At 49.8% G+C, this 14,839-nt stretch overlaps 1 protein-coding gene across 8 annotated transcripts in view; it reads left to right on the top strand.

Annotated features, from left to right (window-relative positions):
* Positions 1-14,839, top strand: part of LOC128704003 (steroid hormone receptor ERR1) — a 390,890-nt gene that overhangs the window by 321,119 nt on the left and 54,932 nt on the right. For 2 of the 8 annotated variants that reach the window (XM_053798891.2, XM_053798892.2), the window contains exon 1: positions 4,028-6,381. The exons of 4 other annotated variants lie outside the window; for them this stretch is intronic. In XM_053798891.2, the coding sequence (XP_053654866.1) occupies positions 6,175-6,381 (207 nt within the window). In that variant the 5' untranslated portion in view covers positions 4,028-6,174. Of the gene's footprint in view, positions 1-4,027; positions 6,382-14,839 lie in introns of those variants that run through there. 2 more of the 8 variants (XM_053798893.2, XM_053798894.2) reach the window with 1 other exon arrangement.

Below are 14,839 nucleotides of genomic sequence, written 5' to 3' on the forward strand. Positions count from 1 at the left end.
GCTGGATACTTTAATGGGACTCTCCTGCTTGTTAAGAAACATTTGGCTTTTGGTATAAAAGGATGCCATACAGGCATTTATTTCCCGCTGCTTCGTTCCATTGAAAAACATTGTAATTTTTCCTAGTGGTAGGGGTCTAGTTGACTTACCACTAGCAGCAGGCTTACTTAGCTTGGGACAAGTAGCCTTTATGTGGCCAGGCTTACAGCAGTAGTAAGAGCTGATGTGTTCGGAAAGGTTGTCTGTTGCTCCTTGCTGGTTTTGAGGCAGACGTTTTTCAACTCCAGCGTCCACCTTTGGACGAAATTCAGAGGTCCGTCCATAATGATATCTGCTCATACCAGGCTGCTGGGAAGAAATGTTAACATACCGCTCGGACAAGGAGCAATTGGCCTTAAATATATCAGCAAGTCTAGCCACCTCCATGGCAGTTGCCACTGAATGGTCTTCTAAAAACACCAGAACCTCTGGTTCAACTGACTCAAGAAGGGTGTCAGTGAGACCCATTAACACTAACCCAATAAAATTTGAGACACCGGTGGGCGTGTATCACTTTTTGGACGTTTAAGGTTCTCCACGAACGAAGTCCACATGAGACTGACCCAACTGAGGCTTGCTCAGTTTATATTCCGCCTATATTTAGTGGGACTGCACTGATATGCACCGAATACAGCCGCTTCCACAACGTCGAAATTAGCAAAAACCTTCATCACTCATACTAGCTGCAAATTTCTGTGCATTGTCGTATAATGTTGTATGTGTATGATCCAGTGCTGCCCAGTACTCGACTGGCCATCGCAGAGCTCAAGCCTAGATTTTCCAAAGACTCAAAAAATTACTCGGGCTCAGAATCAGAAAACCGAGGTATTAGCGACACAGATTGTCATCCATGGTATGCAGAAACTGTCTTCTCTCCTCTCTGTCAAATTGCTCATTAGCAAAGGCACGTTGCTCCCTGGTATGCTGAAGGTTGAGTTTAGTCAACTCAAGGGCTAACGAAGCTGACTTCTTCGTCCCCAGTTTCCCCAGGTGGATATCGGTCCTGTGGCTCCGGCATTTGTCCTTCCCCATTAGGAAGGTATCGAAGCGAAGATCTGCGATTAATAGCTCCCGTAGCAGATGAAATTTCAGGTTGGACCTTCATGTTACAAGAGTCAAGCCCTAGTTTGTCGCATACACACTGACGAAGCTATGCAACAATAAGAATTCGTTGATACTCTATACCAACAGAACGAGCAGTACGCCAGCAGCGTTGTAGAGATAGTCTGAGCAAGTCTTGCAGGGTATATTCAGTCACCAGTCACCTAACACATGTCGGCGACATAAACAACCAACACTATAACAGCGATAACTTTGCAATGCCCTCAAAGCAACACGAAGCAATAACACGCAATGACTTTCCAGGTTTGCAACGCAATATGGCAGGTAGGTTCGTAGAGATAATGCATAGACAAAGATTTCAGGACAGACTCCCATATTGCAAACACAGGTGTAGTCCTTTGGCCTGCACACCTGGTTGCAGCACGATAGCCAAGCTATAAATGAGGAACCAGCAAAAAGACAGCAAAGCAATTATATATACAATATATATATGTACAATATATACATGTACAATATATACATGTACAAAAACAAAATTTGCAAGTAAGAGACACGGTGAGAACCGTAGCGACCAGCAGGGAAGGCAAGTCTGCCTAAGGTGCTTCACGAGTGTACCACATCGCTTCACAACTATGGCAGACTTCCTTGTCCCTGGCTGGTTGTACTCGTTATACCCTCAGCACCTGGTTCACTGGTCGGGATGGCAGCCTATATGGGAGTGTGACATACACCGAATATAATGTAGCATACTCTTAGCATACCACAGTGAGGTGTGAGAGAGAACACAATGATGGGGAAGAAAGAGAACAAAAGAACGGGCCAAGAACACTGAGTGTTCACATCTCTCAAGGCCGGTGGCACTCTGAACACCGAAATAGTGCCACCCACCAGTGCCACCATCAGTGCCACCACAAGTGCCACCATCAGTGCACCAGTGCCACCCCACTATTCCCTACTCCATTTCTCTCCGTCTCCTGTTCTCATCAACCCCCCGCGACGTCTCTGACACCTCCCCCTCCTGCACCACCCCCTCCTGCACCTCCCCCTCCTGCCCAGCCTCAGACACGTGCCTCTCCCCTCCTGCATCTCCCCCTACTGCCCAACCTCAGACACGTGCCCCTCCCCCGGACTGCAGGTATCACGCGATAACACCCCCTCCCCTCACACACACCTCTAACACGCGACTACGTCCCCTCCTCTCCACCACCACGTCCCCCCTTCCCCTCACACGAGGTGGGGGCGTGATCATTGACTCAGATCTGACTGGCGTCTTGGCTAGACTCCCCCCCTCCCTCCCTCTCATGTATATATATATATATATATATATATATATATATATATATATATATAAGTGTGTATGTATGTATGTGTGTGTGTGTGTGTGTGTGTGTGTGTGTGTGTGTGTGTGTGTGTGTGTGTGTGTGTGTTTATTTATGATTTCTCCATTAATATTTTTGTGAGAAAATGCTCTAATACACTAGTCAATGGGTGTAAGTATCTTGTATGTCGTTGTCATGTTTCCCCTTGTTCTTTTCTCCTGGCTGAACCTCGTGGTTCAACACGTCCAGTATCTGTCCTGGTTCATTAACCAGTCTGCTGTTTTTTGAACTTCTAAACCTTGTCAAGGTTCCTCGTGACTTTGACAAGGTGTGGTGCCAGGCTGGTGGTGCATAGCAAGGTGGCATTGGTGTGGCACTGGTGTAACTGGTGTAGCACTAGTGTGACACTGGTGGCAGTGTGAATGGTGTAGCACTGGTGGCAGTGTGAATGGTGTAGCACTGGTGGCAGTGTGAATGGTGTAGCACTGGTGGCAGTGTGAATGGTGTAGCACTGGTGGCAGTGTGACTGGTGTGGCACCGGTGTGGCACCGGTGTGACTGGTCTGGCACTGGTGTGACACTAATGAGACTGTTGTGACACTAGTGTGGTGTGGCACTGGTGACACTATTGTGGCACTGGTGTGATACTGGTGTGACACTAGTGTGGCACTAGTGTGGCACTGGTGTAACTAGTGTGATACTGGTGTGGCACTGGTGTGGTACTGGTGCGGCACTGATGTAACACTGGTATGGCACTGGTGTGACTGGTGTGGCACTGGTGACACTAGTGTGGCACTGGTGTGACTGGTGTGGCACTGGTGTAACAATAGTGTGGCACTGGTATGACTGGTGTGGCACTGGTGTGATACTGGTGTGGCACTGGTGACACTAGTGTGGCACTGATGTGACACTGGTGTGGTACTGGTGTGGCACTGGTGTGACTGGTGTGGTACTGGTGTGGCAGTGGTCTGTAGTTCAACACTTCTTACTTTCCTAAATACCAAGCCTACATTTGATGTCCAGCTCCTGGCCCCATCTCTTAATCACTAACACGTGACTTTACAATTACTGAAGTGGTCGAGTATGTTTACCTAGTCGTGTTTACAAGCGTCGAATCATTGCTCCTGGGATCCTACTTGATTGGTAGCGCACTCGGCTCACAAACTGAGATCCGTGGCTCGATCCCCGGTACGGGTGGAGACATTAAGACGTGTTTCCTTAAGACACCTGCTGTCCATGTTCACCTAGCAGTAAAATAGGTACCTGGGTGTTAGTAGACTGGTGTGGGTGGCATCCTGGGAACAAAACTGACCTAAGCTTCGGGAAATGCTCAGCATAACAAGGGACTTTCTATATAGTAGTATGTCATTGATGTCAGCTATGGTCTGTATACCTTGTATTATGTATTTGCAGAAATAAAGATTATTATTATTATTATTATTATTATTATTATTATTATTATTATTATTATTATTATAGTAATGACGGACTCCTGGAGTGAGAGTGGGAGAGGGGTGAGAGGGGCGTGTCTGAAATCATTCCCCCCGCCCCCCACTCCGTCCCCCTCCCCAGCAGCAGTGGGTAGTGCCAGGAGAGATGGCAGTAGCAGTGCCACCACCCTGGCTGGCACACACACACTGTTCACGCTCTCTCCACCTGTGTCAGTGCTGTAGTAACTCTCCCTCCACCTCCACTCACCAGGGCCTCCCTACGCACTCTTCTCCTCCACTCCCTCCATCATCAATCGCCTCAACTCCCACAACCCAAGGAAAAACAAGGAAGAACTTGCATCAATCGCCGTACAGATCAATTTGCTGGTCGAGGGAGAGTGTAAGCTTTCCACCTCAAGGGCAAGTACCTACCTACCTACTTACCTAAGACTCTCCCCCACCAGCATACCTACCTACCACCACCACCATTCCTACCTGCTACCATCACCATACGGACTACCATCTCATGGACCAACGCTTGCTCCAGATGTCTCCATATGTAAACACAACGACCCACAACGCCAAGCAGAGTTACATAATCTTTTGGGAGCATTGTTATTGTCTTGGCTCCTACCTACACAAAAGTTGAAGTCAAGGCACTAGTGTTGAAGCCAAGGTACCAGTGTTTAAGCCAAGGTACTAGTGTTGAAGCCAAGGTACTGAGGATCAATCGACTATGAAGCCAGGAGAATCGCCTTTCTAAATTGTCCCTGAAGAAAGGGGAGACGATAAAGAAAGTGAGAGGAAGAAACGAGGGGAAAAGAGGAAGGAAGGAAGGAAGGAAGGAAGGAAAGAGTACAGGTGTAAGGAAGAGCAGTGAGTGTCCTAACAGCAGTGAACACACAACCCTCGACTCAACGCGTGGGACTTAGTGTAATACACTGTGTACTGCAGAGTATTACAGGCACACTGTGTATTACAGTGTGTGTTGGCTACGTATCAGTGCATCGTAACTGTAAGCGCTACAAGTGTTCGAACTGGGATTTATTATGAAGTATAATCCTTGTTATCCAGTACGCTAGCTTCTCTGTACATTATTGTATGTACTTAATGTATATCTTGAAGATATTGGTACACTAGCGTGTGTGTAAAACTCTACTGGTTTACAATCGAAAGGAACTGGATTCAATCCTCGGGCTGTGTGTCGAGTGTTGTGTGGAGTGTGTCCAGTGGTATTGGGTAGAGGGTAACCCGTGGATAACAAGCCATCCTGCCCGGCTTTCCTGGCTTATCTCAACTTGTTAACCCCCCGGGGGAGGCTTAATAACCCCAGGAAAGTGGTCCTCTTGAACGTTGTGTGTGACGTGTAAGTGGCCTGACAGCCCAGCTGGTTAAGAGACAGACAGAGACAGACTGAGGGAGAATCAACTCTCACTGTTGCTAGGTAGATGATTCAGTATGCAGGCAACTCACCCGCATGTGCGTCCACTATCTCTGAAGTGTTAAAGTGCTATTTGTGGACCCATGTAAGTGCTGATAACACTTGCCATGGCGTCAGTGTTGAGGGCACCATCAGTGATAAGAAAAGATTATTAATGGTAAAAATTATATCCTATCAACTTTGTTCGGTGTCTGAATAGAGCTGATGCACTTCAGCGTTAAGTGCGTCAGAAGTGTATAAGTTATTATGAAGTGTTGTTAGGTGCCGCAGGAGAGGAAGAGGTGTCACTTGAAGTGTGTAATGCAGTTATTATCGATTATAAGGAACACTCAGCCTATCTGAAATCTAATTTGGAGTCACAATCCTCACAGTGCTACCACACTACACACAGTGCTGGTAGAACAGACAAGAAGTAGAGTGACCAGCACCACCAGCACCAGAAGCAGCATCACCAGAGGCAGCAACATCACCAGAAGCAGCATCACCAGAGGCAGCTGCATCACCAGAAGCAGCAGCATAACCAGAGGCAGCAGCATCACCAAAGGCAGCAGCATCACCAGAGGCAGCAGCATCACCAGCAGCACCACAGGCACATCACCAGCTGCATCTTCCATCACGTGACAGTGTGAATCTTGCCTGAGATAGTGTCATCATAACACACTGACAACGAAGGCTGTGTACTAGTGGTGCTGTGAGGAGAAGAGACAGTGTATTGGTACAGTGAGAGGAGACAGTGTATTGGTACAGTGAGAGGAGACAGTGTGCAGGAGACGAGCGTAAACAACACAGGTAGTAGAGAACGAACACACCTAGTCTCGAAAAGTAAGAATAAGACAGTGTGAAGGAGATAGAATTGGTGTATAGGAGAAAGAGACAGCTGCTACATGAAGGAGAGAGGCGGTGAACGGAGAAGCAGAGAGTGTGTGCAGGAGAGAGGTGGTGTTGAGGACACAGGAGGCACTGACACAGGCTACATGATACATACCATCAACATGAAACAGGAAATTGATGACTTTCTCACCTTCACTTCCGACTCACCAGACACGCTGGTGAGGGAAGATGTCATGATCGTCTCATCTTCACAATGTGTGGTATGTTGGTCACCTTCACCTACTTACAAGCTTGGTTAGTGGGGGTTTCAAGTCTGTCTACTACACCAGGGGTCATTAAATGTCACCTGGACACCACCAGGGTCATTAAGACTGTATATCACCTGTACACCACCAGTCATTATACCAGGGTCATTAAGACTGTCTTAATGACCCTGGTGTAGTGTCTCCTGGTATATATACACTGAGATATACACACCTTCCTGTGTATATACACACCTTCCTGTGTATATACACAGAAACATACACCTCTCAGTATACAGTATGTATCGTAGTTACATAACTACACTGTCTCTCCCCTCTCTCTCTCTCTTTTCCCCTTATATTCTCCCCTCCCTCAGTCCCCCCTCGCCTTCTCCCAAAACACACACACACACACACACACACACAAGCACACACACACACACACACACACACACACACACACACACACACACACGTTATTACTATATTGAAGGAAGAAAGAGATCGCTCTCAGTCCCTGGATGAAGAGCCTTTCGACAGCCCCCAAAAGCCTCAGCACCGTATATAAACAACTGTGTTAAGAGTTATTGAATAATAATAATAATAATAATAATAATAATAATAATAATAATAATAATAATAATAACATAACCAGGAGAATGTTAGTTGTGGTGAGCCAGACGAAGACGAAGTCACATAAGATGGAAGATGTAAGAAAGAAAGTGATAAAATTAAAGGGGGAGGGGGAGGAAGAGCAGAAAGATGTAGTGAAGTGATATAGAACAAGAGAGAGACAGAGACAGAGAGACAGACAGAGACAGAGAACATCCCCTGAGCAGTACCCGCTCCAGCAGAGGAACTGTGCGACCACATAGCGACAATTAACCAGTCATCTCACAACCCCCCCCAAAAAAAACCTGCAATATTGACCCTAATATCCACGACGTATACTGATCACTGAGTAACAGACTGGTTCTGCTAGTTGGTGAGCTGACTTACAGTTATTAGATGCTTTACGAAGCGGATTGTCTGAGTACTGACGGAGAAACGAACGTAAAGAATAGACACAATAGCAAGACTTTAACAAGACGTGAACAATCTGCTTACAGGAGACTTAAGTCATGACGACATTTCGCTCAGACTTGGACCTTTAGGGTGTCCCGTAGCTCGATCGCTAGCGCACTCGCCTCATACACGGAGGTCCGTGGTTCGATCCCCGGTACGGGTGGAAACGTTAAGATGTGTTTCCTTAAGACACCTGCTGTCCATGTTCACCTAGCAGTAAAATAGGTACCTGAGTGTTAGTGGACTGGTGTGGGTGGCATCCTGGGGATAAAATTGACCTAAGTTGCGGGAAATGCTCAGCATAACAAGGGACTTTCTTTATAGTGGCGAAACGTTGCCTTCTCATAAGTGACCTGAATTGCACACAAAGTGCTTTTCTCCGCACTAACGTTGGTTCAGAGATATACCTGTGATGAGTTTCCAGAGTCTTGCTATTCCCGGAGCCCGGCCATGGTACAGGCTCGCCTGGTGCTTGCCTGGTCGACCAAGATGTTGTTGCTGCTGGCAAAGTGAGGTGTAAATACAGAGAGATGCACGAACACAGGGAGAGGCTCCACCTGGGGAACACAGGGAGAGGCTCCACCTGGGGAACACGGAGAGGCTCCACCTGGGGAACACGGGGAGAGGCTCCACCTGGGGAACACGGAGAGGCTCCACCTGGGGAACACGGGGAGAGGCTCCACCTGGGAAACACGGAGAGGCTCCACCTGGGGAACACGGGGAGAGGCTCCACCTGGGGAACACAGGGAGAGGTTCCACCTGGGGAACACGGGGAGAGGCTCCACCTGGGGAACACAGGGAGAGGCTCCACCTGGGGAACACGGAGAGGCTCCACCTGGGGAACACGGGGAGAGGCTCCACCTGGGGAACACGGAGAGGCTCCACCTGGGGAACACGGGGAGAGGCTCCACCTGGGAAACACGGAGAGGCTCCACCTGGGGAACACGGGGAGAGGCTCCACCTGGGGAACACAGGGAGAGGCTCCACCTGGGGAACACGGAGAGGCTCCACCTGGGGAACACAGGGAGAGGCTCCACCTGGGGAACACGGAGAGGCTCCACCTGGGGAACACGGGGAGAGGCTCCACCTGGGAAACACGGAGAGGCTCCACCTGGCGAACACGGGGAGAGGCTCCACCTGGGGAACACGGAGAGGCTCCACCTGGGGAACACGGGGAGAGGCTCCACCTGGGAAACACGGAGAGGCTCCACCTGGGGAACACGGGGAGAGGCTCCACCTGGGGAACACAGGGAGAGGCTCCACCTGGGGAACACGGGGAGAGGCTCCACCTGGGAAACACGGAGAGGCTCCACCTGGGGAACACGGAGAGGCTCCACCTGGGGAACACAGGGAGAGGCTCCACCTGGGGAACACGGAGAGGCTCCACCTGGGGAACACGGGGAGAGGCTCCACCTGGGAAACACGGAGAGGCTCCACCTGGGGAACACGGGGAGAGGCTCCACCTGGGGAACACAGGGAGAGGCTCCACCTGGGGAACACGGGGAGAGGCTCCACCTGGGAAACACGGAGAGGCTCCACCTGGGGAACACGGAGAGGCTCCATCTGGGGAACACAGGGAGAGGCTCCACCTGGGGAACACGGAGAGGCTCCACCTGGGGAACACGGGGAGAGGCTCCACCTGGGAAACACGGAGAGGCTCCACCTGGGGAACACGGGGAGAGGCTCCACCTGGGGAACACAGGGAGAGGCTCCACCTGGGGAACACAGGGAGAGGCTCCACCTGGGGAACCCAGGGAGAGGCTCCACGTGGGGAACCCAGGGAGAGACTCCACCTGGGGAACACGGGGAGAGGCTCCACCTGGGGAACACAAGGAGAGGCTCCACCTGGGGAACCCAGGGAGAGGCTCCACCTGGGGAACCCAGGGAGAGACTCCACCTGGGGAACACGGGGAGAGGCTCCACCTGGGGAACACAGGGAGAGGCTCCACCTGGGAAACACAGGGAGAGGCTCCACCTGGGAAACACAGGGAGAGGCTCCACCTGGGAACCCAGGGAGAAATAGAGTAAGAGAATACGAGAGAGAGAGAGAGAGAGAGAGAGAGAGAGAGAGAGAGAGAGAGAGAGAGAGAGAGAGAGAGAGAGAGAGAGAGAGAGAGAGAGAGAGAGAGAGAGAGAGAGAGAGAGACCAGACACATACAGTACACTAGCAAGATGGAAGCCGCACACACACACACACACACAAAATGCAAGAACAGGTCTGGGAGTAAACATTACACAAAGCATATCACAAGAGAAACGCATCAATGCTACATCAACCAATACAAAACTAATTAACCTAGGAACCGATCACAGGAACCTGAATCAGGCCACATAAACGACGTTACCAAGAACGTATGTTACGTCCATCATGGAGTATGCAGCGCCACCATGGAGCCACACCTGATCAAAAATATAAATAAATTAAAGAACAACCAGAGTTATGCAACAAGATTGATGACGGTAGTTAGGGCGGAAATAGAATACAAGGAGAAAATTACACAAAAATTGAGATTATCAAGACTAGAGGATGAGGGGAGACATGATCACGATACATAAAATACTCAGAATAAGAAAGGATCAAGCCAGGCTCTGTGAGATTCGAGGAAAGGGAGCCAGAGTGCCAGGGTGTAAGAGTGCCAAGGTGCAAGAGTGCCAGGGTGTAAGAGTGCCAGGGTATAAGGGTGCCAGAGTGTTAGAGGTGCTGGAGGTGAGACACTATGCACAGCTTCAAGAAGAGGCTGTGAGTCTCTGGAGGCCAGCAATCACAAGATGATAGGTGGGACAGTAGTAGATAGTGAGTGGAGGGAACCAGTATTCAACCCCTGCAAGCACAGCTAGGCGAGTACACACACACACATACACACACACACAAACGCACATACACACACACACACACACACACACACACACACACACACACACATATACACACATACACACACACACACACACACACACACACATACACACACACACACACACATATCATGTGGGAGTTCGAACACGTGGATAGGGTAAAGTAATACTCACGTAGGCTGGTAGTACGTATATTACGGATAATGTGGGAAGCGCCAAACAGCCGGCCTGCCTCCTTGCTCACTCTCGTATAACTGACTGGCCGCCCACAGTACCCATATGTAAGGGGTTCTTTGAATACTGCTGTGGTCAGCACAATATGAATACAGACAGTGACTCAGGCAGAGACGGTTGGTAGTGAGTCAACTACTGGTACACTGGTTACTGGTAACTGGTTACTGGTAACTGGCTACTGGTACACTGGTTACTGGTAACTGGTTACTGGTAACTGGTTACTGGTACACTGGTTACTGGTAACTGGTTACTGGTAACTGGTTACTGGTACACTGGTTACTGGTAACTGGTTACTGGTAACTGGTTACTGGTACACTGGTTACTGGTAACTGGTTACTGGTAACTGGTTACTGGTACACTGGTTACTGGTAACTGGTTACTGGTAACTGGTTACTGGTAACTGGTTACTGGTACACTGGTTACTGGTAACTGGTTACTGGTAACTGGTTACTGGTAACTGGTTACTGGTACACTGGTTACTGGTAACTGGTTACTGGTAACTGGTTACTGGTACACTGGTTACTGGTAACTGGTTACTGGTAACTGGTTACTGGTACACTGGTTACTGGTAACTGGTTACTGGTAACTGGTTACTGGTACACTGGTTACTGGTAACTGGTTACTGGTAACTGGTTACTGGTAACTGGTTACTGGTACACTGGTTACTGGTAACTGGTTACTGGTAACTGGTTACTGGTACACTGGTTACTGGTAACTGGTTACTGGTAACTGGTTACTGGTACACTGGTTACTGGTAACTGGTTACTGGTAACTGGTTACTGGTACACTGGTTACTGGTAACTGGTTACTGGTAACTGGTTACTGGTACACTGGTTACTGGTAACTGGTTACTGGTAACTGGTTACTGGTACACTGGTTACTGGTAACTGGTTACTGGTAACTGGTTACTGGTACACTGGTTACTGGTAACTGGTTACTGGTAACTGGTTACTGGTAACTGGTTACTGGTAACTGGTTACTGGTACACTGGTTACTGGTAACTGGTTATTGGTAACTGGTTACTGGTAACTGGTTACTGGTACACTGGGTACTGGTAACTGGTTACTGGTAACTGGTTACTGGTAACTGGTTACTGGTACACTGGTTACTGGTAACTGGTTACTGGTAACTGGTTACTGGTACACTGGTTACTGGTAACTGGTTACTGGTAACTGGTTACTGGTACACTGGTTACTGGTAACTGGTTACTGGTAACTGGTTACTGGTACACTGGTTACTGGTAACTGGTTACTGGTAACTGGTTACTGGTACACTGGTTACTGGTAACTGGTTACTGGTAACTGGTTACTGGTACACTGGTTACTGGTAACTGGTTACTGGTAACTGGTTACTGGTAACTGGTTACTGGTACACTGGTTACTGGTACACTGGTTACTGGTAACTGGTTACTGGTAACTGGTTACTGGTACACTGGTTACTGGTAACTGGTTACTGGTAACTGGTTACTGGTACACTGGTTACTGGTAACTGGTTACTGGTAACTGGTTACTGGTACACTGGTTACTGGTAACTGGTTACTGGTAACTGGTTACTGGTACACTGGTTACTGGTACACTGGTTACTGGTACACTGGTTACTGGTACACTGGTTACTGGTAACTGGTTACTGGTAACTGGTTACTGGTAACTGGTTACTGGTAACTGGTTACTGGTACACTTGCTACTGGTAACTGGTTACTGGTACACTGGTTACTGGTACACTGGTTACTGGTAACTGGTTACTGGTAACTGGTTACTGGTAACTGGTTACTGGTAACTGGTTACTGGTACACTTGCTACTGGTAACTGGTTACTGGTACACTGGTTACTGGTACACTGGTTACTGGTAACTGGTTACTGGTAACTGGTTACTGGTAACTGGTTACTGGTAACTGGTTACTGGTACACTGGTTACTGGTAACTGGTTACTGGTACACTTGCTACTGGTAACTGGTTACTGGTACACTGGTTACTGGTAACTGGTTACTGGTAACTGGTTACTGGTACACTGGTTACTGGTAACTGGTTACTGGTAACTGGTTACTGGTACACTGGTTACTGGTAACTGGTTACTGGTAACTGGTTACTGGTACACTTGCTACTGGTAACTGGTTACTACTACTGAGACACACACACCTCATTAACTCTAGCGAAAAAAAAATTATGTAAAGGGTACAGGTAGGGGTAGGGGTAGGGGGAGGGGGAGGGGTAGGGGGAGGAGGAAGGGGGAGGGGGAGGGGGAGGGGGGAGCGATGGCTTCCCTTCCCTGCACCAACTAGGTTTACCTACTGTAAACCTAGTTGGTGCAGGGACGTGATTTACGACTCTAGGTATCTAGCTCCCCCTTCTCTCTCTCTCTCTCTAACGTTCTGGGTTCATGGTAAAATATTCATAAAAATTCAATTTTTGCTGTGTGGGATAAGTCATCCTGAGAGCTGGTAACTGCAGCTCTGCTGGAAGGTCAGTGACTGCAGCTCTGCTGGAAGGTCAGTGACTGCAGCTCTGCTGGAAGGTCAGTAACTGCAGCTCTGCTGGAAGGTCAGTGACTGCAGCTCTGCAGGAAGGTCAGTGGCTGCAGCTCTGCTGGAAGGTCAGTAACTGCAGCTCTGCTGGAAGGTCAGTGACTGCAGCTCTGCTGGAAGGTCAGTAACTGCAGCTCTGCTGGAAGGTCAGTGACTGCAGCTCTGCAGGAAGGTCAGTGGCTGCAGCTCTGCTGGAAGGTCAGTAACTGCAGCTCTGCTGGAAGGTCAGTAACTGCAGCTCTGCTGGAAGGTCAGTGACTGCAGCTCTGCAGGAAGGTCAGTGACTACAGCTCTGCTGGAAGGTCAGTGACTGCAGCTCTGCAGGAAGGTCAGTGACTGCAGCTCTGCTGGAAGGTCAGTGACTGCAGCTCTGCAGGAAGGTCAGTGACTGCAGCTCTGCTGGAAGGTCAGTGACTGCAGCTCTGCAGGAAGGTCAGTGACTGCAGCTCTGCTGGAAGGTCAGTGACTGCAGCTCAGCTGGAAGGTCAGTGACTGCAGCTCTGCTGGAAGGTCAGTGACTGCAGCTCTGCTGGAAGGTCAGTGACTGCAGCTCTGCTGGAAGGTCAGTGACTGCAGCTCTGCTGGAAGGTCAGTGACTGCAGCTCTGCTGGAAGGTCAGTGACTGCAGCTCTGCTGGAAGGTCAGTAACTGCAGCTCTGCTGGAAGGTCAGTAACTGCAGCTCTGCTGGAAGGTCAGTGACTGCAGCTCTGCTGGAAGGTCAGTGACTGCAGCTCTGCTGGAAGGTCAGTGACTGCAGCTCTGCTGGAAGGTCAGTGACTGCAGCTCTGCAGGAAGGTCAGTGACTGCAGCTCTGCTGGAAGGTCAGTGACTGCAGCTCTGCAGGAAGGTCAGTGACTGCAGCTCTGCTGGAAGGCCAGTGACTGCAGCTCTGCTGGAAGGTCAGTGACTGCAGCTCTGCTGGAAGGTCAGTGACTGCAGCTCTGCAGGAAGGTCAGTGACTGCAGCTCTGCTGGAAGGTCAGTGACTGCAGCTCTGCTGGAAGGCCAGTGACTGCAGCTCTGCAGGAAGGTCAGTGACTGCAGCTCTGCTGGAAGGCCAGTGACTGCAGCTCTTCTGGAAGGTCAGTAACTGCAGCTCTGCTGGAAGGTCAGTGACTGCAGCTCTGCTGGAAGGTCAGTGACTGCAGCTCTGCTGGAAGGTCAGTGACTGCAGCTCTGCTGGAAGGCCAGTGACTGCAGCTCTGCTGGAAGGCCAGTGACTGCAGCTCTGCTGGAAGGTCAGTAACTGCAGCTCTGCTGGAAGGTCAGTAACTGCAGCTCTGCTGGAAGGTCAGTGACTGCAGCTCTGCTGGAAGGCCAGTGACTGCAGCTCTGCTGGAAGGTCAGTGACTGCAGCTCTGCTAAAAGGTCAGTGACTGCAGCTCTGCTGGAAGGTCAGTAACTGCAGCTCTGCTGGAAGGTCAGTGACTACAGCTCTGCTGGAAGGTCAGTAACTGCAGCTCTGCTGGAAGGTCAGTAACTGCAGCTCTGCTGGAAGGTCAGTGACTGCAGCTCTGCTGGAAGATCAGTGACTGCAGCTCTGCTGGAAGGTCAGTGACTGCAGCTCTGCTGGAAGGTCAGTGACTGCAGCTCTGCTGGAAGGCCAGTAACTGCAGCTCTGCTGGAAGGTCAGTGACTGCAGCTCTGCTGGAAGGTCAGTGACTGCAGCTCTGCTGGAAGGTCAGTAACTGCAGCTCTGCTGGAAGGTCAGTGGCTGCAGCTCTGCTGGAAGGTCAGTGACTGCAGCTCTGCTGGAAGGTCAGTGACTGCAGCTCTGCTGGAAGGTCAGTAACTGCAGCT

This window comes from Cherax quadricarinatus, chromosome 66, assembly GCF_038502225.1.
Source record: "Cherax quadricarinatus isolate ZL_2023a chromosome 66, ASM3850222v1, whole genome shotgun sequence".
Taxonomy (NCBI): domain Eukaryota; kingdom Metazoa; phylum Arthropoda; class Malacostraca; order Decapoda; family Parastacidae; genus Cherax; species Cherax quadricarinatus.